Source organism: Lepisosteus platostomus, chromosome 9 (assembly GCF_059453375.1).
Source record: "Lepisosteus platostomus isolate fLepPlt1 chromosome 9, fLepPlt1.hap1, whole genome shotgun sequence".
NCBI classification, from domain to species: domain Eukaryota; kingdom Metazoa; phylum Chordata; class Actinopteri; order Semionotiformes; family Lepisosteidae; genus Lepisosteus; species Lepisosteus platostomus.
This window is the reverse complement of record NC_142619.1, coordinates 750233-773338: the sequence shown is the minus strand read 5'-3', so window position 1 is coordinate 773338 and position 23106 is coordinate 750233. Positions and strand designations below refer to the sequence as shown.

At 49.9% G+C, this 23106-nt stretch overlaps 4 protein-coding genes across 9 annotated transcripts; 3 read left to right on the top strand and 1 right to left on the bottom strand.

Moving 5' to 3' along the window:
* Nucleotides 1-286: 286 nt before the first annotated feature.
* Nucleotides 287-20421, top strand: LOC148654255 (E3 ubiquitin-protein ligase TRIM16-like). 3 transcript variants are annotated; one of them, XM_088646189.1, is made up of 6 exons: nt 287-986; nt 2341-2436; nt 2587-2820; nt 2972-3128; nt 4261-4320; nt 20263-20421. In XM_088646189.1, exons 1-6 carry the CDS (start codon nt 396-398, stop codon nt 20370-20372), a joined length of 1248 nt encoding a protein of 415 aa, XP_088502315.1. In that variant the 5' UTR covers nt 287-395; the 3' UTR covers nt 20373-20421. The 3 variants fall into 3 exon arrangements, with proteins under 3 accessions (XP_088502315.1, XP_088502316.1, XP_088502314.1); XM_088646190.1 differs by lacking the exon at nt 20263-20421 and adding an exon at nt 10068-10219; XM_088646188.1 differs by lacking the exon at nt 20263-20421 and adding an exon at nt 4967-6148 and having other exon boundaries at nt 289-986.
* On the top strand, nt 6805-12048 carry LOC148654257 (E3 ubiquitin-protein ligase TRIM16-like). Of its 3 annotated transcripts, none has more exons than XM_088646174.1 (7): nt 6805-8403; nt 8850-8942; nt 9091-9324; nt 9476-9635; nt 9741-9800; nt 10241-10300; nt 10580-12048. In XM_088646174.1, the coding sequence occupies exons 1-7, from the start codon at nt 7822-7824 to the stop codon at nt 11140-11142; spliced, it is 1752 nt and encodes a 583-aa protein (XP_088502300.1). In that variant the 5' UTR covers nt 6805-7821; the 3' UTR covers nt 11143-12048. The 3 variants fall into 3 exon arrangements, with proteins under 3 accessions (XP_088502300.1, XP_088502301.1, XP_088502299.1); XM_088646173.1 differs by having other exon boundaries at nt 6809-8403; nt 8847-8942; XM_088646175.1 differs by lacking the exon at nt 10241-10300 and having other exon boundaries at nt 8847-8942.
* On the bottom strand, nt 13114-16666 carry LOC148654256 (E3 ubiquitin-protein ligase TRIM16-like). Its single transcript, XM_088646139.1, has 4 exons — nt 16641-16666; nt 15718-15938; nt 14791-14859; nt 13114-13860 (listed from the first exon to the last, which is right to left on the bottom strand). Exons 1-4 carry the CDS (start codon nt 16664-16666, stop codon nt 13319-13321), a joined length of 858 nt encoding a protein of 285 aa, XP_088502265.1. The 3' UTR covers nt 13114-13318.
* On the top strand, nt 16813-22437 carry LOC148654254 (E3 ubiquitin-protein ligase TRIM16-like). 2 transcript variants are annotated; one of them, XM_088646171.1, is made up of 7 exons: nt 16813-17488; nt 18842-18937; nt 19086-19319; nt 19471-19630; nt 19936-19995; nt 20436-20495; nt 20889-22437. In XM_088646171.1, the coding sequence occupies exons 1-7, from the start codon at nt 16901-16903 to the stop codon at nt 21449-21451; spliced, it is 1761 nt and encodes a 586-aa protein (XP_088502297.1). In that variant the 5' UTR covers nt 16813-16900; the 3' UTR covers nt 21452-22437. The 2 variants fall into 2 exon arrangements, with proteins under 2 accessions (XP_088502297.1, XP_088502298.1); XM_088646172.1 differs by lacking the exon at nt 20436-20495.
* The last annotated feature ends 669 nt before the right edge of the window (nt 22438-23106 follow it).

The window sequence follows — 23106 nt, the reverse complement described above, 5'->3', positions numbered from 1 at the left end:
TATATGAAAAAGGTACAGTATAAACTGGTGTGAGTTGGTTCTCAGTGAAAGAGTTCATAAACATTCTTTTAGAGTGTCCCAGTGTCTAAGCTACCACAATGGTTAGGATTATTGAGAACAAAAGCTAGCGGAATGACTCCACATTTATCTCTGCACAGGACTGACATCAGTTTATCAACACGACCTCTCTGTCACCCGAAACCACACCCCCTCTCAAAACGCACCTCCCACAAGACCCCGCCTCCTTCCAAAACACGCCCCTTTGCTTCCTCCTCCTAACCACACCCCTTGCCCTCTGCAGATCCAGGAAGTGAGACTCACAGATCAGTTTCGCTTTTCTTAAAACAGCTTCACTACTGCTGCTCCTCTCTGTGCAGTTTTTACTCGTCAGGAAAATGGCAGAAGGCGGTATCTCAGTTTCCCAGGACCAGCTCAGCTGCTCAGTGTGTCTGGATCTGCTGAAGGATCCAGTAACTCTTCCCTGTGGACACAGTTACTGTATGGGCTGTATTAGAAACTGCTGGGATCAGGGTGATCAGATTGGAATCTACAGCTGCCCCCAGTGCAGACAGGCCTTCACCCCAAGGCCTGTTCTGGGCAGAAACATCATGCTGGCTGAAGTGGTGGAGAAACTGAAGGAGACAGGGCTCAGTGGTCCTCCTCCTGCTCCCAGTCCTGCTGGCCCTGGAGATGTGCTGTGTGATTTCTGCACTGGGAGACAAGTGAGAGCTGTGAAGTCCTGTCTGATGTGTCTGGCCTCTTACTGTCAGACTCACCTCCAGCCTCACTATAATATAACTCCACTGAAGAGACACCAGCTGGTCAATGCTACTGGACGGCTGGAGGAGAAGATCTGTCCAGATCATCAGAAACTGCGGGAGGTTTTCTGCAGGACGGACCAGACCTGCATCTGTCTGCTGTGCTCAGACTACCAGCATAGAGACCATGACACAATATCAGCTGAGAGTGCATGGGCAGAGAAAACAGTAAGTGCTTGAAACCTCATGGCCAGCAGCTCCAGTATAAATATATAAATATACTGTAGTTGTACCGCTGCTCTGTAGAGGTGAAAAGGATCCGATGCAGATGCAGGAGTCGCAGGGAGGTAAGTAAGCGCACCGAGCAAATCCAGGAGCTGAGCCGTAGTCCGAAGGCGAAGGTAGGTCGAGATCCGGTAAAGGCACTAGTGGCGAACAATCCAAAACGTGAGACAGAATCGTGGTCGAAAAGAGGGCTACAGGGTCAAATCCAAAACAGGCAATGATAGCAAACAATCCAGGGGGCGAGACGAGATCCGAAGTCCGAAGGCAAAAGGTGCAGGCAGAATTCCAGGAAGGCAAAAGAGGGGTAAGAACGCTAGGCTGAGCAACAAGTAGAGAACTCAATACCGAGCAACGGGAATCAGGTGCGAATGGTATAAATAACCCGGCGTGCCGCACGGTAGAGCAATTGCAGGTGTGTTAACTCGCGCGGCAGCGCTTGTTAGTAGTAATCCGCTGCTGGTGCTGATGAGCTCGCTTACGTGTTGATCTCAGCTGGCTGGTGGTCGTGACAGTAGTTAATCCTAAATCAGTCTCAACATTTTCACTACTGTTTTTTGGCTTTAATACGTAGAATAATAAAAAAAACTAAGAAACCCTCCTAAATGACTGGTCATTTTAGATATGTTGATTATTTAGGCTTATTTTTATCAGACCTCATGTTATAGTTTGTGTATTCTCTTGTATCGTGTGTGTTATTGCAGCAGAAGTCAGAACAAGGTAAGGATAACAGCCCCTCTCACTGTCTACTAACACAGTCTCCCACCTGGTGCAACTAAAACATCACTTATCACGTCTAACATGTCTTTCAGGTTGTCCTGACTACTGTATGGTACAGCAGACTTAACACTGCAGCATGAAAGAATAAAAAAATACCGTTCTATCAACCCTGAACTCACAACTGAAAGTGATCCAAGTTGACAGCTACAGTATCTTCTGCTCTGTTTCTGCAACATTTCACAAAGTGACTATATTATAACACTAGTGTTTTTATTTGAATTTTTCAGTCTCTCTTTCAGGTATCATGATCATATGAACTGACAACACAGCTCTTTGGGGTAGTAACTCTGACCACCCCTACTGACCTTCTCCCGTGTAGCATCAATGTGTGAACAGACACAGGTTCCTGTGGTGAGGATACAGTGCAGGAAAGATCCCCTCTGTTTCCTGGACCTGTCTGAGTGGAAACATGTTTCTTCAGGGGTGAAATGGAGAGTTTCTGGCTCTAGACAACAGTGCAACGTCTTTAAACTGCAGGTTCCTCTGAGAAACATCACTGTGTCTCTGTGTTTCTCCGCAGAGGCAGTTGAAGGACAGAAAGACAGAATCTCGGTGGAATCTTGCAAGCAGAGAGAAGGAGCTGCAGGAGCTGAGACAGGCTGTGGACTCACTCAGAGTGGGTATTGACCAGAGGAGTGGACACACTGACACACATTCCCACAGCTGGACACTGGACACACCAGTACCCTGAGGAAACACCACACACAGTAGAGTGTAGTTTGAGTGTTGTCCTGTGTGATAATCCACTGTGTGTCTCCTCACTCAGAGCTCTGCACAGACTGCAGTACAGGACACTGACAGGATCTTCACTGAACTGATCCGCTCCATTGAGAGAACACGCTCTGAGCTCACACAGCTGATCAGAGCTCAAGAGAGGGCTGCAGTGAGTCAGGCTGAAGGACTCCTGGAGCGACTGGAGCAGGAGATCGCTGAGCTGAGGAGGAGAGACGCTGAGCTGAGCCAGCTCTCACACACAGAGGATCACATCCATTTCCTCCAGGTAACAGCACTGCTCTGGGACTCTCTGCAGTCCAGAAGGGAGTCTCTCACACAGAGCTCTCCAATGGAGCTGCTCCTGGCTTCTCCCCAGGAATGTGTGCTGGAGCCCAGTGTGTTTGACTGGAAACTCCTCTCTCTCCTCCCTGTTACAGAAGTTCCAGTCTCTTTGTGTCCCAGCTGGAGCTGGAGACTCAACCAGGGTCTCCTTTAAGAAACTGTCCTTTGAGGTCACAGTGAAAGCTGTCTCTGGACTGAAAACACGACTGGAGAGAGTCTGCAAGGAGGAATTAGTCAAGATCTCCAGAACCAGTTAGTAGAGAAACACACCATGAAGCTCTTCTTGAAAGCTGCTAATTTCGCTGTGTTATGGGCTGTGTCTTTATTTTATATTGATTTCCTTTATCCTCATGGATAGTCCTGTGTTCCCAGATTGGTTGCACTCAGATAGAGTAAAATATAGAGAGACATTATATATAGCTATTAAATCTAGTTATTATAAAATAGATTATATTTTATAACCTTTTATCCAGTGCAGTCGTGGGAGAGCCAGAGTCTATCCCAGCAAGCAGCGAGCACAAGGCAGAATGCATCATGGACAGGGCGCCAGGTAGACACACAGACACACACGCAGACCAGGGCCCGTTTTCACACAAACCAATCAACTCACATGCCTTTGGACTGCGGGAGGAAACCGAGCACAAACGACGTACAAACTTCACACCGAGAGCACCCCAGGAACTGACCCAGGGCCCCAGTACTAGGAGGAGGTAAAGTCACCCAAAATACTTCCTAAACAACAGAGACCACAGATTTCATAGACAGGTACATTAGAACACTGGCCCTGGAGAACGAGCTGCCACACGATCCACCTGTCCAGCACCTGTGACTCACCTGAGTACAGATCACTCCTGGATCAGCTCCAGTCCTGTACCAGAGCACGTCCTCATCCTGTTCTGTCAGGGGTGTGCGCCTGCGTTCCAGCCAAAGGCATCCCTTACTAGAGTCGAGACAGACTAAATCGCTCTCACCCATCTGCTCTCGTATAAGACTCCTGATGGCACCCAGAGGCTGGGTGAGTTTCACCCACTCCCAGGACTCGGGACCAGTCCTCCTGATTTGGCAGCACTAAGTGGCCATCTTGGCTCAAGGACACTCCTTGGACTTGAGCCAAGATGGAGGTTCTCCCATGGAGGGACCTCTTACTACATCTTACAGGTTGTTCCTGTATGAAGAACTTCTTAATCAGAATAAATCCTAAAATCATGCAGAGATAGGTTCTGCACTTCATGATTGGTATCTCAGAACTAACTTCCCTTAGTAGATATGGAAAATGCTTCCCAGTCTCACTGATGAGAACGCACCTCCAGATAAGTCTGGCTAGTGCTACGTCTGTCCTAGGTTCATGCAGAAAATGAAATGCTGTTCCCCTGTCTCTTTCTAGGGACCGAGATCTGCTGCGTACAGGAGCCCCAGCCCAGGACCAGAGCCCAGTTTCTGAGATGTAAGTGTTTTTGTACACGGAAAGACACAGTATTTACTAGAACAACGCAGCTTTGAGGTGCTGTCAGGTTGACCTTATTTAGTTTATTTGTAATGAAAGTGAATGAACATGTTATGTTCCTCGTACTGTCATTTTTGTGCCAGGAGAGACGAGATGAGATGGATTCAATAGTACGAATCTTTGAATAAACCGGGAGCAGTATTGCCCAGTGTTTCTAAGTTTACTTGACCTGTTTTGAGTCGAGTAGCTCAACATGATGAACACGATGTGTCATTAAGTTTGTGCAGGGACAGATGAGGTGACATACAATTTCATCAAACAGCGAGCAGAGAATGAAAATGTCTTTAAAAAAAATGTTCTGCCGACCTGAAATAGCAGCATCAACAACAGACAGCATTGTGACCCTGAGCCGGGTCCCATCCCCCTGTTGATAACGGTACCCCTCGAGTCCTCGTGTACTTGAAGTCACACTGGTGCTACGTCACAGAAGTGCGGACTTGGAGGAAGGGCTTAGTGCTCAGTGCAAGAACTGGGACACGGCCTTACTTTTTTCTGGACTGCGAGGGTGGGACTCTAGTGGAGCTCTGCTCAGGGATTGGTCTGTTCTGCCTGCCTGTCCTCTGACTGTCCTCTTCTCTCCAATCAGATGCCTGTCAGCTCACACTGGACCCCAACACAGCGCACAGATGGCTCTGTCTGTCTGAGGGGAACAGGAGGGTGACATTACACTCTCAGAACCCACCCTACCCAGACCACCCTGAGAGGTTTTACTCAGAAATCCAAGTGCTGTGTAAACAGAGTCTGTCTGCACCCCGTTCTTACTGGGAGGTGGAGTGTCCTGGTAGTGCGTTCAAAATAGGAGTGATGTATAAGAGAAAAAGAAATGAAAAGGAATGTGAGTTAGGAAATAATGACAGATCCTGGTGCTTATATCGTTATGTTGATCATTACACAGTTTGTCACAATGGCAAAGAGATTGATGTTGGTAACTTCTCCTCCAGGATAGGGGTGTATGTGGACCACAGGGCTGGACTTCTGTCTTTTTACAGCGTCTCTGGAGACACAGTGAGCCCCATCTATAGTCTCCGCGCCACGTTCACTGAGTCTCTCTACCCAGCGTTCTGGATCTGTGCTTGTTGCAGTGATACGCACATGACTCTGTGCCACCTGCCATAACCCTCCGCTTTGTGAAACTATCGAGAATAGTTTGAGGGTGAACGGAAACGAAAGGTGACGTACAGCACCACCCCTGGAGCACACAAGCCGAATCTCAGACCAACCCGTACCGTTTCCACAGGGGTGTGGGCTGTGCATGAGGACACACCGGCCTCCTCATTTCTCCCTGGATCTCAGTCCTGATCCCGAGATGTTGATGTGGGATGTTTTTAATGACCTGTTCTATCTTAAACAATAATAAACAACAAAATATGTTATAATGTGATGTAATGTGTTCCTGTCACTGTAGAGTCAGTTTCCTAAACAAAAAAATAAAACCAAACATAACAGAGCAGCATATTTTTTAAAATTATTTTATAGATTTAGACATTTTTAGTTTGTTTTTTTTTACTCTTCTTTTTAATGTACATGTAATGCAAATTGTGTGAATTCGTCTGAATGTATTCACATTGGCGCAGACCACTGGTGAGGGGTAAAAGCGCTTATTTCTTGCATCTCACTGTTAAACTTTAGTTTGATCACATCCAGCCTTGCTGCGCTGCCGGAAAAAAACAACAACAACAACAACAACAACAACAACAACAGCATGTTCTGCAGGGTTAACTCGTGTCAGCCCGGGAAGATCATACAATAAACGTCCCTTTTTAAAAGAGTTGGCGCTTTCCTGTTTTTATTATGCAAGCGTACGTGCAGCTCAGCGTTTCCTGCAACCTGAAATCGGCAGGCACGGACCCCACATGCCAGGTTCTCCAGGTGCACTCTTGCCCTCCAGGTGCGGGATGCTCCGAATCCCCCCGGCTCGTGTTCTGACGCACCGCCTGATAAAGAGCCGCGGTTTACCGGCACATCGGTGTGTCCAGCCGAGCCGGCACAGCGCCTCCGAACCCCGGGAGCTGTAGGCTGAAGGCTGACTTCTCTCTCCAACACACGGTTTCAGGGTATCAGCTCGCCGTGTTGTCTTATAAGGTCACGGGGGGGTGTTTTTCTGACCACAGGCGGCGGGTCTGTATACCGCGAATCAAAGGTATTTCAGCGGGGTGTCACGCCGAGTTCGTGCACGGAAAGACTCCGTCACGGTTCCACGCACAGTGTCAGTTGCTGTCACAGTTACAGACAATCCCGTGCGAGTCGACTGAGCGCACCCAGTCCAGCCCAGCCCGCAGGAAACCAACAGAACCTCCCTCGCCCGCCCCCCAGCCTGCATGATTCATTTCCTTTATTTGCCAGCAGCACTCACAGGCCGTCAGGAGGAAAAATAAAAGCGCGCACGTTTGTGATGTCATCGGAACGGGACGGCCCTTAAAGGGGCCGCGCACGTCCCCGCCAGTCGGCAGGGGGAGGTGACCTACTGTATCTTAAACGGGCAACGGTAGGCAGAAACGTCAAGCGCAAAAGCACATCCTAAGTGTAGAAACTCCTCCAAGCAACAGCCCCTCATAAAAAAAAAAACGCTGCTTAGTGCGCGGCCCTGATTTGGACCAGCCAGAAGACCAGACGATCAGTTCAGACCAGCCGCTCTGGATGACTTGATACTGACGAATCAGAAAGGAGAATTGTTTCTTATGAGGAAGATATTGGGTTAAATGGGGGGAGGAGAAGGACCGAGAGTTTCAGCAGTCAATAAAAAGAAAATATCCACTTTGGGGATTCCTCTCTGTCTGAACCAGACTGACCCCACCAGTGACCAGCACACTGCCCACACTCCACTGGTCACAGTGTGTGTCTGTTAGGACAGAGGGCTTCTGCAGGTCTCTCCCGCCCTCAGCCAGCACAGTAGCAATCCTGAGGCCTCTCCTGCCTGAGGAACAACCCAGACGCTGTGGAGATGTTCATACACCCAGCCGGACTCACACAGAACCACCCATGGAAATGAGTTTCTGTGCATCACAGGGGTCAGAAAACCATGGCGATGTGTTCTCTACAAGGTACCAGACTCAGCGCAGGCCTCCAGCAAGAAGCGCCAGGCCTCTGTATTTTTAATTCTGTCCTTGTCCGAACACGTTCGCACACGGGGACAGACTCTGACGCTCCTGGCTCTGGACTAAATGCAGGAGGCTCTTATCTGAAAACTGGTTTTGCGTGCAGAGTTTTGCCTTCTTACAGAATGTGGATGTTCTTGAATTGCAGGAGTATCTGAAACTCGCCAGACATCCTGTGCAGAAAGAGTTAAATTCCAAGAGTGTCACCTGTCGATCCTGTTAGTCCACCATCCCTCTTTTCCTCCTTGTCAGACCTCTTGCGTTCCCAGCAGTCTGAGGCGTCTCACACACAGGAGGTTTGTTTCTCTTCCAGCAGGTTCTGTTCCGCCTTCACCCGAGGAATACAATGGCCTCTAGTCTGTGGACAGAGGACCAGTTCAGCTGTCCGATCTGTCTGGACATCCTGAAGGATCCAGCAGCTCTTCCCTGTGGACACAGTTACTGTATGGGCTGTATTAAGAGTCACTGGGATCAGGACGATCGGACTGGAGTCTACAGCTGCCCCCAGTGCAGAGAGACCTTCACCCCAAGGCCTGCTCTGTGCAGAAACATCATCCTGGCTGAAGTGGTGGAGAAACTGAAGGAGACAGGGCTCAGTGGTCCTCCTGCTCCCAGTCCTGCTGGCCCTGGAGATGTGCTGTGTGACGTCTGCACTGGGAGACAGGTGAGAGCTGTGAAGTCCTGTCTGGTGTGTCTGGCCTCTTACTGTCAGACTCACCTCCAGCCTCACTATGAAGCTGCTCCACTGAAGAGACACCAGCTGGTCGAGGCCACAGGACAACTGCAGGAGAAGACCTGCTCCACTCATAACAAACCCCTGGAGGTTTATTGCTGTTCTGATCAGAGGTGTATCTGCATGGTTTGTGTAATGGACCAACACAGAGGCCATGAAACTGTCTCAGCTGCAGCCAGAAGGACTGAGAAACAGGTGAGGACTCTGAGTTTGTGCTTGGAACTGATTGAAGAGTAAAGAGATATTAAGAAAGTCTGATAGATTTCTGTGTTTTGATTGAACATTTGAGCACAACCCTTGCTGTTTCTAAACATATGATGTCTTGTAAGCAAAAATTCATTCTGAAGCTTGTTTTATTGCATTTTATGAATGCTAAATTTACAGTAGGTCTTGAGTTTTTGTATGAACCCTCTAACAGACAGTCCAATACTATAGTGTCAACATATTTCTTACGTTGTCAAACTAATTGCAACAGTCTGGTTATGTACGTTAAGTGTTAAAATAGTTAGGAATAGGAATAAGAATATTTTTTGTTGAAATAATGAGATTGTTGGGTTTGTGACAGTAAACTTTTCCAAATATGTTACAAGGATGAGTGAAATAAGTTGTGTAAGACATGGCTGTGTGTTTCTCCACAGAAGCAGCTGGAGGTGACACAGAGACAAACCCAGCAGAGACTCCAGGAGAGAGAGAAGGAGCTGCAGGAGCTGAGACAGGCTGTGGACTCACTCAGAGTGGGTATTGACCAGAGGAGTGGACACACAGGCACACATTCCCACAGCTGGACACTGAACACACCAGTACCCTGAGGAAACACCACACAGTAGAATGTAGTTTGAGTGTTGTCCTGTGTGATAATCCACTGTGTGTCTCCTCACTCAGAGCTCTGCACACACGGCAGTACAAGACACTGACAGGATCTTCACTGAGCTGATCCGCTCCATTGAGAGAACACGCTCCGAGCTCACACAGCTGATCAGAGCTCAAGAGAGGGCTGCAGTGAGTCAGGCTGAAGGACTCCTGGAGCGACTGGAGCAGGAGATCGCTGAGCTGAGGAGGAGAGACGCTGAGCTGAGCCAGCTCTCACACACAGAGGATCACATCCATTTCCTCCAGGTAACAGCACTGCTCTGGGACTCTCTGCAGTCCAGAAGGGAGTCTCTCACACAGAGCTCTCCAATGGAGCTGCTCCTGGCTTCTCCCCAGGAATGTGTGCTGGAGCCCAGTGTGTTTGACTGGAAACTCCTCTCTCTCCTCCCTGCTTCAGAATTTCCAGTCTGTCTGTGTCCTTCCTGGAGCTGGAGACTCACCCAGCATCCCTGTCAGACCCCACTTCTCACCTGAGGCTGTGAGGAGAGCTGTCTCTGGACTGAAAGAGCGACTGGAGGATGTCTGCAGGGAGGAGTCAGTCAAGATCTCCAGGACAGGTATCTGCTCAATAACTAGTCAACACTTCAATCAAGAATAAATATACTGCTTTTTACTGCAGTACAATCAGCCCTGATGAGACATGTCTCTCTGTGTCTCCCCAGTAAGTGACGTCTACAGTCTGCAGACTCCAGAGCCCAGGACCAGAGCAGAGCTCTTACACTGTGAGTCTGTTTTCACTCCAGCTGCCCACCGAGAGATACCTGGAGCTCAAACACAGCAGAGACACACTCTGACACACATCATATCTGAGTGCAAGTTGCAGACAGAAACTCTGTGGTTCAGTGACTCTACATGTTTGGAGAAGATCTTGTGAAATACAAACCAAAACAGCTCCAGTGTTCAGGGAATCAGAATTTTCACAGGAGAGTCAGGAACAGTAGATCTGGTCTGCCTGCCTGTCCTCTGACTGTGCTCTTTTCTCCAATCAGATGCCTGTCGGCTCACACTGGACCCCAACACAGCGCACAGACACCTGCGTCTGTCTGAGGGGAACAAGAGGGTGACCTGGACAATAGAGGAACAGAAATATCATGATTAGGAATGTGACAGTTCAGTCCTTATCAATGAATTAAGTTATTTCCTTGTGTCTGTGTCTCCCCAGTGAGTGACATCTACAGTCTGCAGACTCCAGAGCCCAGGACCAGAGCAGAGCTCTTACGCTGTGAGTTTGTTTTCACTCCTGCTCCCCACTGAAAAATGCACTCACACACACTTAGAGCTTAGAAACTCAGAAACCCCAGTGTGTATCGTACTGGGCTGTGGGGGAGGGACTCTAGTGGAGATCTGCTCAGGGATGTCCTCTGACTGTCCTCTTCTCTCCAATCAGAAACCCCAGTGTGTATCTTACTGGGCTGTGGGGGCGGGACTCTAGTGGAGCTCTGCTCAGGGATTGGTCTGTTCTGCCTGCCTGTCCTCTGACTGTGCTCTTCTCTCCAATCAGATGCCTGTCGGCTCACACTGGACCCCAACACAGCGCACAGACACCTCTGTCTGTCTAAAGGCAACAGGAAGGTGACACGCAGTGAAGACCCACAGCAGTACCCCGATCACCCCGATAGATTTGAGTGCTGGTGGCAGGTGCTGTGCAGAGAGGGGCTGTCTGGGAGTCGTTGCTACTGGGAGGTGGAGTGGGGAGGCTGGGGGGCTGCTGTAGCAGTCTCTTATAGAGCAATCGGCAGGAAAGGCTGGGGAGATGACTGTCTGTTTGGACACAGTGACCAGTCCTGGAGTCTGTACTGCTCTCGGTCCAGCTGGTCCTTCTGGCACAGTAAGACCAGAACTGATATCCCGATCCGCAAATCCCTCACCATAGGGGTGTATGTGGACCACAGGGCTGGAACTCTGTCCTTCTACAGCGTCTCTGGGGACACAGCGACCCTCCTGCACAGAGTCCAGACCTCCTTCACGGAGCCCCTCTACCCCGGGGTGGGGTTTGGGATTAGGTTTGGGGAGGGGGTGGTTTTCTCTCCCTCCTCCAGTGTGGTCCTGAGCCAGATGAAATAGACACAGTGACCCCTGTGCAGCTGGGCCAGCAGGGACCCCTATCCTGTCTTCACCCTGAGCAGAGCACACTGGGCTCCTCTCCCACACACACACACACCAATGCTCACACACACACCAGCTCACACACCAGCTGTCACACACACAGAGCTCACACACAGAGCTCACACACACAACTCACACACACACACACCAGCTGTCACACACACACACACCAGCTGTCACACACACAGAGCTCACACACACACACCAGCTGTCACACACACACAGCTCACACACACACACCAGCTGTCACACACACACACACACACCAGCTGTCACACACACACAGCTCACACACACCAGCTGTCACACACACAACTCACACACACACACACACACACACACACACACACACACACACAGACGTACACTGCACTGGGGGCTATTGTGCTTGAATATGCAAAACTGTTTATTTTTTTCATGATTTGAAATTTGTTTCTGAGTCTTCCATCACTCATTGATATTTTGATTTATTTGTTAAGGTTTTATTTGTATTGTTCAGAAATAAAAATTGCTCTGATTTCTGTGAAGGTGTATTTATAGGTTCGAATAGAGTCCTAAGCTAAAAAAATAAAATGTTCTCTGCTTTTCAGGTTATTGTACCAACAGAGAAAGCAGATACGAAGCAGGGTAGCCTCTGGATTAGATTGTCTTTAACAGGTATAGTCTTAGACCACAGAGTTTTAGGCTTTGAGTCAAACTTTCTATAGAGCTTTGCCTTGCAGCAAGAATGGATTCCTGAAAATATGTGAATTTCTTCTAAATAATTATTATTTGAAAATATGCATGTTAAAATAACACAGAATCTTCTCGGGTGTCTGTAAGTGTGCTTTTAGATGTGAATTAATAAAACTGGTGTTCCTAGTAGTCCCGAGGCTGACTGGGTATTGGGTTAGTGTCTGAGTAGCCTCAGTGTCCCCAGGAGTGACCTCAGTGTAAAATGAAACATTTTGAAGACGGAGCATGAGAGAGACACACAGCTGCTCTGTGGCTGCAGTGGGGCCGATGGACGGAGCAGTCAGTGTTGGATTGTTACGTCAACATTTCAAAACTCGGAATCCTAAACCGTTTTAAGAAATTAAAAAACAAGCTATTCAGCCGTACAAAGGTTTATCAGTGCAAAGGTAATTTATTAAGGACAGAGAATAGGAAACACATCTGTACACAAAGAGTGGCGGGTGTCTGGAACAGGGTTCTGAGTCAGGCAGGCGAGACCTGGACTCTGGGCCGGATGAAAGTGTAGACTCCGATCTCCCGAGGGAGCAGGATGGGCGGAACGGCCCCCTCTCGTCGGCAGATGTCCCGGGAAGCAATGACCGCGTCCTGCGCCACAGAAGGTCTTCGCCATGGCCGCGGTCCTCCGTGCGCGAGGGCAGCGAGCAGATCGAGAGCGGGGGGGGGGCTACATGAGGGGCTGGTGGCCGCTGTCACGGGGGGGGGGATCACCAGCCCCCTGGAGCCCCTCTGTCTGCTCTTCCTCAGGCTCGGCCCGCTGCCCCGCGGCGCCCAGAGCCTCCCGCCCGACCTGGACAGCTGCAACAACAGCCAGTGCCGCCGCTGCCAGGAGGGGGGCTCCATTAATGACGTGTGCCTGGTTCCCTACACCTCAGCCCAAACCCTCTCTCTCCCAGGGCCCCGCCCCTCCCCTCCCACCTCCCCAGAGCCCCGCCCCAGCCCCACCCCGCCCCAGAGCCCCGCCCCAAGTCCCACCCCGCCCCTCCCCAGAGCCCCATCCAAGCTCCGCCCCGCCCCACCCCAGAGCCCCGCCCCAAGCCCCGCCCCTCCCCAGAGCCCCCACACACTGTGTGCACAAACTAGCAGCAGCATGGAGGAGGAAGGCGATGAAGACAATGTCACACATTTGCTTCGCTATGATGAGCCTGATTAAAACTGGAATTAAAAGCAGCTGAAATAAAACAGAATAGTTTGCACTTGCTGGATGATTTAGATTATTTTTTTTACCCGGGTATTTTCTGCACATACAGTAGCTGGTAGCTGGTAAGAGAGGATCTGAAAACAACACAGAAATAGAACAAACCAGAACACACAGAGCTTTGAGCACAAATACACACAGGACACTCAGAGCACAGAGCACACAGGACACACAAACACAGAGGATAACAGAGGACACACGGATCTAATGCAGCAGTTTCATGCTGGAACCTAATGCAGACCCCAGCACATCGAAACCAAACGCAGGATAGAGGGGCTCCGTGAAGGAGGTCTGGACTCTGTGCAGGAGGGTCGCTGTGTCCCCAGAGACGCTGTAGAAGGACAGAGTCCCAGCCCTGTGGTCCACATACACCCCTATCCTGGAGGAGGGAGGGGCAGCTACTGGAGTTTTCTCCTTATTGTGCCAGAAGGAGCAGCTGGACCCGGAGCAGCACAGACTCCAGGACTGGTCGTTCAGTCCCAGGCCACACTCCTCGCCCCGCCCTCTCCTGCCGATGCCCCGGTAGGTGACCCCGATATCAGCGCCTCGGCCGATGTACTGCACCTCCCAGTACGCGCGCGCCCCGCTCAGGCCCTCTCGGCACAGCGCCTGGCTGTAGCAGTCGAACCTCTCGGGGCGATCGGGGTACGGCTGGGACTCGGGCTCCACGGCCAGCGCTGTGCCCCAGCTGGACAGGCGCAGCAGCCTGTGCGCGGTGTCACGGTCCAGCGTGAGCGGACGGGAGTCTGACGGGGGAGAAGAGGGCGGTCAGAGGGGTACCGGGGGCCCAGCCCTACAGCCCCGCTGAGCTCCTGCGAGTCGGGCCAGTCAGGGGCTGCTTCTACAGACATGCCGGGCCTCCTGGACCGGAACCAGGGAACCCCGTCCTTGTACAAGACACACACCCGTCCTTGTCTTTTAATTCATCTTCAAGGAAACACCAATGACAAGCCTTGCAGTGTGTCAGAGTGTGGCAGCAGTGTGTGTGTGTGTGTGTGTGTGTGTGAGAGAGAGTGTCAGAGTGCAGCAGTGTGTGTGTGTGTGTGTGTGTGTGTGTGTCAGAGTGCAGCAGTGAGTGTGTGTGTGTGTGTCAGAGTGCAGCAGTGAATGTGTGTGTGTGTCAGAGTGCAGCAGTGTGTGTGTGTGTGTGTGTGTCAGAGTGCAGCAGTGTGTGTGTGTGTGTGTGTGTCAGAGTGCAGCAGTGTGTGTGTGTGTGTGTCAGAGTGCAGCAGTGAGTGTGTGTGTGTGTGTGTGTGTCAGAGTGCAGCAGTGTGTGTGTGTGTGTGTGTCAGAGTGCAGCAGTGAGTGTGTGTGTGTGTGTCAGAGTGCAGCAGTGAGTGTGTGTGTGTGTGTCAGAGTGCAGCAGTGAGTGTGTGTGTGTGTCAGAGCGCAGCAGTGAGTGTGTGTGTGTGTGTGTGTCAGAGCGCAGCAGTGAGTGTGTGTGTGTGTGTGTGTGTCAGAGTGCAGCAGTGAGTGTGTGTGTGTGTGTGTGTGTGTCAGAGCGCAGCAGTGAGTGTGTGTGTGTGTGTGTGTGTGTGTGTGTCAGAGCGCAGCAGTGAGTGTGTGTGTGTGTCAGAGTGCAGCAGTGAATGTGTGTGTGTGTGTGTCAGAGCGCAGCAGTGAGTGTGTAAACATGTCTTAAGAGGCCTGGCAACATTCAGTAAAAACAGACTCACAGTGTAAGAGCTCTGCTCTGGTCCTGGGCTCTGGAGTCTGCAGACCGAAGACGTCACTCACTGAGGAGACTTGGGGACACACAGGGAGAAACAGAGCTTTAAAGACACTGAGGAGACCGCAGGTGCACCTCTCATGATGAAGAACAAAAAGGAAATGATTCATTTTCATTTTTAAACACATTCATGTAGAGAGACTCTCAAAGGCTCCCGAGCCAGACTGGACTCCAGCTTGAGGCTCGAACCCGTGACTGCAGAGCTCAGCATCCCCTTGGCCCTTGGCCTGGAGGCTGAGAACTGTGCTCCCTAACTCCGCTGGTGCACTCCTGACTGCTGCCACACAGGGGAGGGAACATACACTATGACACTACGACGGCTTGGAACTGGAGACCCATCTGTGGTGCTTATTTAAAAGCCGACAGTTTGAGTGACGGAGTGAGTCTCTGTACTGCAGGAGCTGTAGAGGTGATGAGGAGGGGACATCTGCTGTACATGTCAGCACAGTCAGTGCCAGGGGGCAGAATATCTGTGATCATCCTGTACAGCCTGGACTGATCTGGCCGAGTCCCTGATCTCCTGCATTGGCTCCTCTTGCACCAGACGGGGTCAGAGGTCAGGCTAGACCGTACGAGTCGATAGATCGACATCATCGCCTCAGACCCATCTTCAGTGCACAACCTCTTACTGCATCAAACTGAACTAAACCCTGGTCCTGTGACACAGGAGTCAGTATGTTTAACAGTCAAGGTCTTGAAGATCACTGGACTTGACACCAGGTCACAGCTGTGTAGAAACTGTGAGACAAGTAGATATATAACTTGTTTAGAAATTGGCTTATGTGTCTGTGATTTGATACAACTAATAGGCACCCTTTACAAAAAAGAGCTGGGAAACTGTTAGCTGGTCTCAAAGAAATGTAATTGTTCTTACCTGTCCTGGAGATCTTGACTGATTCCTCCCTGCAGAAGATCTCCAGTTGCTCTTTCAGTCCAGAGACAGCTCTCCTCACAGCCTCAGGAGAGAAGTGGGGTCTGACAGGGATGCTGGGTGAGTCTCCAGCTCCAGGAGGGACGCAGACAGACTGGAAATTCTGCAGCAGGGAGGAGAGAGAGGAGTTTCCAGTCAAACACACTGGGCTCCAGCACACTTTCCTGGGGAGAAGCCAGGAGCAGCTCCATTGGAGAGCTCTGTGTGAGAGACTCCCTTCTGGACTGCAGAGAGTCCCAGAGCAGTGCTGTTACCTGGAGGAAATGGATATGATCCTCTGTGTGTGAGAGCTGGCTCAGCTCAGCGTCTCTCCTCCTCAGCTCAGCGATCTCCTGCTCCAGTCGCTCCAGGAGTCCTTCAGCCTGACTCACTGCAGCCCTCTCTTGAGCTCTGATCAGCTGTGTGAGCTCAGAGCGTGTTCTCTCAATGGAGCGGATCAGCTCAGTGAAGATCCTGTCAGTGTCCTTTACTGCAGTGTGTGCAGAGCTCTGAGTGAGGAGACACACAGTGGATTATCACACAGGACAACACTCAAACTACATTCTACTGTGTGTGGTGGTTCCTCAGGGTACTGGTGTGTCCAGTGTCCACCTGTGGGAATGTGTGTCAGTGTGTCCACTCCTCTGGTCAATACCCACTCTGAGTGAGTCCACAGCCTGTCTCAGCTCCTGCAGCTCCTTCTCTCTCTCCTGGAGTCTCTGCTGGGTTTGTGTCTGTGTCGCCCCCAGCTGGTCCTGTGGAGAAACACAGAATATTTCTCAGCAGGATTTTTCCTTGTTATCATCCAAGGGCAGAAATGCTCTTTCACCAATTCTTGAGAGCTCATTGAACTAAGAATTACAATACATTCTTACTGTACTTTTTACCCAGACTTGAAAGAATATGTATCCATCCTCTTCCCCGTAGTGAAGTGTTAAATTCTCTCTCTGTACAACCCTGTTCAGCAAATAAACAGCTGCAACATTAAATGTGTCTGCTGCTGATAAGATCAGGGGCCTGCAGACAGAAAGAAGGTTTGTTTCTCTGCAGATCCAGGAAGTGAGACTCACAGATCAGTTTCGCTTTTCTTGAAACAGCTTCACTACTGCTGCTGCTCCTCTCTGTGCAGTTTTTACTCGTCAGGAAAATGGCAGAAGGCGGTATTTCAGTTTCCCAGGACCAGTTCATCTGCCCTGTGTGTCTGGATTTGCTGAAGGATCCAGTGACTCTTCCCTGTGGACACAGTTACTGTATGGGCTGTATTAGAAACTGCTGGGATCAGGGTGATCAGATTGGAATCTACAGCTGCCCCCAGTGCAGACAGGCCTTCACCCCAAGGCCTGTTCTGGGCAGAAACATCATGCTGGCTGAAGTGGTGGAGAAACTGAAGGAGACAGGGCTCAGTGGTCCTTCTGCTCCCAGTCCTTCTGGCCCTGGAGATGTGCTGTGTGATGTCTGTACTGGGAGCCAGGTGAGAGCTGTGAAGTCCTGTCTGGTGTGTCTGGCCTCTTACTGTCAGACTCACCTCCAGCCTCACTGTGAAGCTGCTCCACTGAAGAGACACCAGCTGGTCGAGGCCACAGGACAGCTGCAGGAGAAGATCTGCTCCAGTCATGACAAACCCCTGGAGGTCTATTGCCATACTGATCAGAGGTGTATCTGCATGTTGTGCACGATGGATGAACACAGAGGCCATGATACTGTCTCAGCTGCAGCAGGAAGGACTGAGAAACAGGTGAGACATTAACTTTATACTAGTAGCTGTCTGACTGAAAATGAAGGGATAGTACAGTATGTACTCTGTTATGTGATATGTGATTTGATCTTTAAGATATGTATTGTTTAAAATGTAGCTTTCTTTATAATAGCAAGCACTGCAATGCTTTGGTAACATAATACACTGAGCATCAGAAAGAAACCACCTCACACGCGTTTTAAGAAATATAACATATATCGACGAAAAGTCTTCACTCACGTTAGGTGTGGTCAAGCAGAGTCCCTTTATACATGTGCATGGGGAGGGTATAATCATGCAGGCCTGAGAGCATCCTCTCATACAGATCTGTGAGTAACGTCTCCACCGAGATGATAAATGCAATGAGTTTTATACAGCAAATTCACTAAGTTCACTAAGCTCATTCTAAGTCCATATTAGGAGTTGTTTTTCTCTCTACAAACATTTCTTTGTAATTGACCACGTTCTTCTTAAGAAGCAGTTCTACCTTGCATACAGACAAAAGGAGGTATAAAAATAAAAGGTGTGAAATGAGCTAGACGCTGCAGTTTGTAATCTTAATGTCAAAAGGTCAAACAATATGCTTGAATTATCCTTTTATACTGTTGCTGGGTAAAAAGCATTTTTCAAAGCCAACTGGTCACTATCTTATACACTTTAAAAAAGGTAAATGCTAAAATTCTTCCTCACATATAAAGGTTGGATATTGATTAAAAGTTTTTAGCATCATTAATGACGGTGGTACATGAGTGAAATCACGTGCAGTTTCTCTCAAGAGAGGAAATAACATTTTCAAAACGTAAATATTTTCCAACGTGAAACTGAAATGAGAGCCTAACCAATTAGCAGCAGAGCCAGAATGGAGGTCAGGATCTGTCTCTCTCTCTTGTTGTAAAGGAAAGTGGTCAAGAGGCTGAGATCGCAGAAGATATTGATTTCACATCCCAGTGAAGTAGGAGAGCTCCAACAACGAGCTGCTCTGATCAGGTAGGAGAAGTCAGGGTGGGTCATCGACAGGAGCCCGACAACAGTGTCCCCGCAGCCCAGGACCCTAAAGATTCAGAACGGATCAGTGTGAATTCTTGAACCCCTTCCACGAGATAACACACATCGGAACAAGGAAGATGTTTCCAGGGTCAGAGTCTAACTGCTCACACCCTTCAGAAGAGCAGAGTGGTTTTACTGCCCTGGTTCACAGATCAAGATATTGTTAAGTTGTTCATTTAATACTAAATCTGCGTATACTTTATATACATAGAAAATTGTTTTACTGCTTCAGTTTTCTAATGCTGCTGCTTAAATTAAGCTTATTTTATTACAGATTTGAGGGTGTTTTTCTGTGTTTCTCCACAGGAGCACCTGGGGGCGACACAGACACAAACCCAGCAGAGACTCCAGGAGAGAGAGAAGGAGCTGCAGGAGCTGAGACAGGCTGTGGAGTCACTCAGAGTGGGTATTGACCAGAGGGGTGGACACAGGCACACATTTCCACAGCTGGACACTGGACACACCAGTACCCTGAGGAAACACCACACACAGTAGAATGTAGTTTGGGTGTTGTCCTGTGTGATAATCCACTGTGTGTCTCCTCACTCAGAGCTCTGCACACACTGCAGTACAGGACACTGACAGGATCTTCACTGAGCTGATCCGCTCCATTGAGAGAACACGCTCTGAGCTCACACAGCTGATCAGAGCTCAAGAGAGGGCTGCAGTGAGTCAGGCTGAAGGACTCCTGGAGCGACTGGAGCAGGAGATCGCTGAGCTGAGGAGGAGAGACGCTGAGATGAGCCAGCTCTCACACACAGAGGATCACATCCATTTCCTCCAGGTAACAGCACTGCTCTGGGACTCTCTGCAGTCCAGAAGGGAGTCTCTCACACAGAGCTCTCCAATGGAGCTGCTCCTGGCTTCTCCCCAGGAATGTGTGCTGGAGCCTAATGTGTTTGACTGGAAACTCCTCTCTCTCCTCCCTGCTGCAGAATTTCCAGTCTGTCTGTGTCCTTCCTGGAGCTGGAGACTCACCCAGCATCCCTGTCAGACCCCACTTCTCACCTGAGGCTGTGAGGAGAGCTGTCTCTGGACTGAAAGAGCGACTGGAGAACTTCTGCAGGGAGGAGTCAGTCAAGATCTCCAGGACAGGTAAGAGGAGAACCACACTTTCTTTGCAGAGACCAGTTGTACAATAGCAATAGAGTAGAAGAGTCCTGTTTCAGAATAGTATTTGTGTAAATGGTACACGTAATAGGTATACTGGTGAACACTCATATTACTCAGGCTTTAGAAAAAATGTTTTTTAATCAATGAAGTCCAACTTCTGACAAAGTCTGGGCAAATTGTAAATATCTGCTCAATAACTAGTCAACACTTCAATCAAGAATAAATATACTGCTTTTTACTGCAGTACAATCAGCCCTGATGAGACATGTCTCTCTGTGCCTCCCCAGTAAGTGACGTCTACAGTCTGCAGACTCCAGAGCCCAGGACCAGAGCAGAGCTCTTACACTGTGAGTCTGTTTTCACTCCTGCTGCCCACCGAGAGATACCTGGAGCTCAAATTCAGCAGAGACACACTCTGACACACATCATATCTGAGGGCAAGTTGCAGACAGAAACTCTGTGGTTCAGTGACTCTACATGTTTGGAGAAGATCTTGTGAAATACAAACCAAAACAGCTCCAGTGTTCAGGGAATCAGAATTTTCACAGGAGAGTCAGGAACAGTAGATCTGGTCTGCCTGCCTGTCCTCTGACTGTGCTCTTTTCTCCAATCAGATGCCTGTCAGCTCACACTGGACCCCAACACAGCGCACAGGGACCTCAGTATGTCTGAGGGGAACAAGAGGGTGACCTGGACAATAGAGGAACAGAAATATCATGATTAGGAATGTGACAGTTCAGTCCTTATCAATGAATTCAGTTATTTCCTTGTGTCTGTGTCTCCCCAGTGAGTGACATCAACAGTCTGCAGACTCCAGAGCCCAGGACCAGAGCAGAGCTATTACACCGTGAGTCTGTTTTCACTCCTGCTCCCCACTGAAAAATGCACTCACACACACTTAGAGCTCAGAAACTCAGAAACCCCAATGTGTATCGTACTGGGCTGTGGGGTAGGGACTCTAGTGGAGATCTGCTCAGGGATGTCCTCTGACTGTCCTCTTCTCTCCAATCAGAAATCCCTGTGTGTATCTTACTGGGCTGTGGGGGCGGGACTCTAGTGGAGATGTGCTCAGGGATTGGTCTGTTCTGCCTGTCTGTCCTCTGACTGTCCTCTTCTCTCCAATCAGAAACCCCAGTGTGTATCTTACTAGGCTGTGGGGGCGGGACTCTAGTGGAGATGTGCTCAGGGATTGGTCTGTTCTGCCTGCCTGTCCTCTGACAGTGCTCTTCTCTCCAATCAGATGCCTGTCAGCTCACACTGGACCCCAACACAGCGCACAGACACCTCTGTCTGTCTGAGGGGAACAGGAAGGTGACACGCAGTGAAGACCCACAGCAGTACCCCGATCACCCCGAGAGATTTGAGTGCTGGTGGCAGGTGCTGTGCAGAGAGGGGCTGTCTGGGAGTCGTTGCTACTGGGAGGTGGAGTGGGGAGGCTGGGGGGCTGCTGTAGCAGTCTCTTATAGAGCAATCGGCAGGAAAGGCTGGGGAGATGACTGTCTGTTTGGACACAGTGACCAGTCCTGGAGTCTGTACTGCTCTCGGTCCAGCTGCTCCTTCTGGCACAATAAGGAGAAAACTGCAGTAGCTGCCCCTCCCTCCTCCAGGATAGGGGTGTATGTGGACCACAGGGCTGGAACTCTGTCCTTCTACAGCGTCTCTGGGGACACAGCGACCCTCCTGCACAGAGTCCAGACCTCCTTCACGGGGCCCCTCTACCCCGGGGTGGGGTTTGGGATTAGGTTTGGGGAGGGGGTGGTTTTCTCTCCCTCCTCCAGTGTGGTCCTGAGCCAGATGAAATAGACACAGTGACCCCTGTGCAGCTGGGGCAGCAGGGACCCCTGTCCTGTCTTCACCCTGAGCAGAGCACACTGGGCTCCTCTCCCACACACACACACACCAATGCTCACACACACACCAGCTGTCACACACACAGAGCTCACACACACCAGCTGTCACACACACAGAGCTCACACACACACACACACACACACACACACACACACACACACACACACACACACACACACACACACACACACACACACACCAGCTGTCACACACACAGACTGTACCTGATGGCAGTGCCCAGGGCTGTGCCCCTCTCACACACACACACACACACACACACTGTACCTGCTGGCAGTGCCCAGGGCTGTGCCCCTCTCACACACACACACACACACACACACACACACACACACACACACACACACACACACACACACTGTACCTGCTGGCAGTGCCCAGGGCTGTGCCCCTCTCACACACACACACACACACACACGTACACTGCACTGGGGGCTATTGTGCTTGAATATGCAAAACTGTTTATTTTTTTCATGATTTGAAATTTGTTTCTGAGTCTTCCATCACTCATTGATATTTTGATTTATTTGTTAAGGTTTTATTTGTGTTGTTCAGAAATTAAAATTGCTCTGATTTCTGTGAAGGTGTATTTATAGGTTCGAATAGAGACCTAAGCTAAAAAAATAAAATTTTCTCTGCTTTTCAGGTTATTGTACCAACAGAGAAAGCAGATACGAAGCAGGGTAGCCTCTGGATTAGATTGTCTTTAACAGGTATAGTCTTAAACCACAACATTTTAGGCTTTGAGTCAAACTTTCTATAGAGCTTTGCCTTGCAGCAAGAATGGATTCCTGAAAATATGTGAATTTCTTCTAAATAATTATTATTTGAAAATATGCATGTTAAAATAACACAGAATCTTCTCGGGTGTCTGTAAGTGTGCTTTTTGATGTGAATTAATAAAACTGGTGTTCCTAGTAGTCCCGAGGCTGACTGGGTATTGGGTTAGTGTCTGAGTAGCCTCAGTGACCCCAGGAGTGACCTCAGTGTCCCCAGGAGTGACCTCAGTGTAAAATGAAACATTTTGAAGACGGAGCACGAGAGAGACACACAGCTGCTCTGTGGCTGCAGTGGGGCCGATGGACGGAGCAGTCAGTGTTGGATTGTTACCTCAACATTTCAAAACTCGGAATCCTAAACCGTTTTAAGAAATTAAAAAACGAGCTATTCAGCCGTACAAAGGTTTATCAGTGCAAAGGTAATTTATTAAGGACAGAGAATAGGAAACACATCTGTACACAAAGAGTGGCGGGTGTCTGGAACAGGGTTCTGAGTCAGGCAGGCGAGACCTGGACTCTGGGCCGGATGAAAGTGTAGACTCCGATCTCCCGAGGGAGCAGGATGGGCGGAACGGCCCCCTCTCGTCGGCAGATGTCCCGGGAAGCAATGACCGCGTCCTGCGCCACAGAAGGTCTTCGCCATGGCCGCGGTCCTCCGTGCGCGAGGGCAGCGAGCAGATCGAGAGCCGGGGGGGGGGGACATGAGGGGCTGGTGGCCGCTGTCACCGGGGGGGGGGATCACCAGCCCCCTGGAGCCCCTCTGTCTGCTCTTCCTCAGGCTCGGCCCGCTGCCCCGCGGCGCCCAGAGCC

What these genes read in the sequence shown, in the direction of transcription:
- LOC148654255 (XM_088646188.1), top strand. Translation starts at nt 396, where the DNA reads ATGGCAGAAGGCGGTATCTCAGTTTCCCAGGACCAGCTCAGCTGCTCA. An exon ending in GTGCATGGGCAGAGAAAACA is followed by an intron (nt 987 to 2,340) that starts GTAAGTGCTTGA and finishes GTTTCTCCGCAG; the next exon opens with AGGCAGTTGAAGGACAGAAA. An exon ending in AGTCAAGATCTCCAGAACCA is followed by an intron (nt 3,129 to 4,260) that starts GTTAGTAGAGAA and finishes GTCTCTTTCTAG; the next exon opens with GGACCGAGATCTGCTGCGTA.
- LOC148654257 (XM_088646173.1), top strand. Translation starts at nt 7,822, where the DNA reads ATGGCCTCTAGTCTGTGGACAGAGGACCAGTTCAGCTGTCCGATCTGT. An exon ending in AGGCTGTGGACTCACTCAGA is followed by an intron (nt 8,943 to 9,090) that starts GTGGGTATTGAC and finishes CTCCTCACTCAG; the next exon opens with AGCTCTGCACACACGGCAGT. An exon ending in CAGAGCAGAGCTCTTACGCT is followed by an intron (nt 10,301 to 10,579) that starts GTGAGTTTGTTT and finishes CTCTCCAATCAG; the next exon opens with ATGCCTGTCGGCTCACACTG.
- LOC148654256 (XM_088646139.1), bottom strand. Translation starts at nt 16,666, where the DNA reads ATGGATACATATTCTTTCAAGTCTGG. An exon ending in ACATATTCTTTCAAGTCTGG is followed by an intron (nt 15,939 to 16,640) that starts GTAAAAAGTACA and finishes GCTTCTCCCCAG; the next exon opens with GAAAGTGTGCTGGAGCCCAG. An exon ending in CAGAGCAGAGCTCTTACACT is followed by an intron (nt 13,861 to 14,790) that starts GTGAGTCTGTTT and finishes CTCCCCCGTCAG; the next exon opens with ACTCCCGTCCGCTCACGCTG.
- LOC148654254 (XM_088646171.1), top strand. Translation starts at nt 16,901, where the DNA reads ATGGCAGAAGGCGGTATTTCAGTTTCCCAGGACCAGTTCATCTGCCCT. An exon ending in AGGCTGTGGAGTCACTCAGA is followed by an intron (nt 18,938 to 19,085) that starts GTGGGTATTGAC and finishes CTCCTCACTCAG; the next exon opens with AGCTCTGCACACACTGCAGT. An exon ending in CAGAGCAGAGCTCTTACACT is followed by an intron (nt 19,996 to 20,435) that starts GTGAGTCTGTTT and finishes GTGTCTCCCCAG; the next exon opens with TGAGTGACATCAACAGTCTG.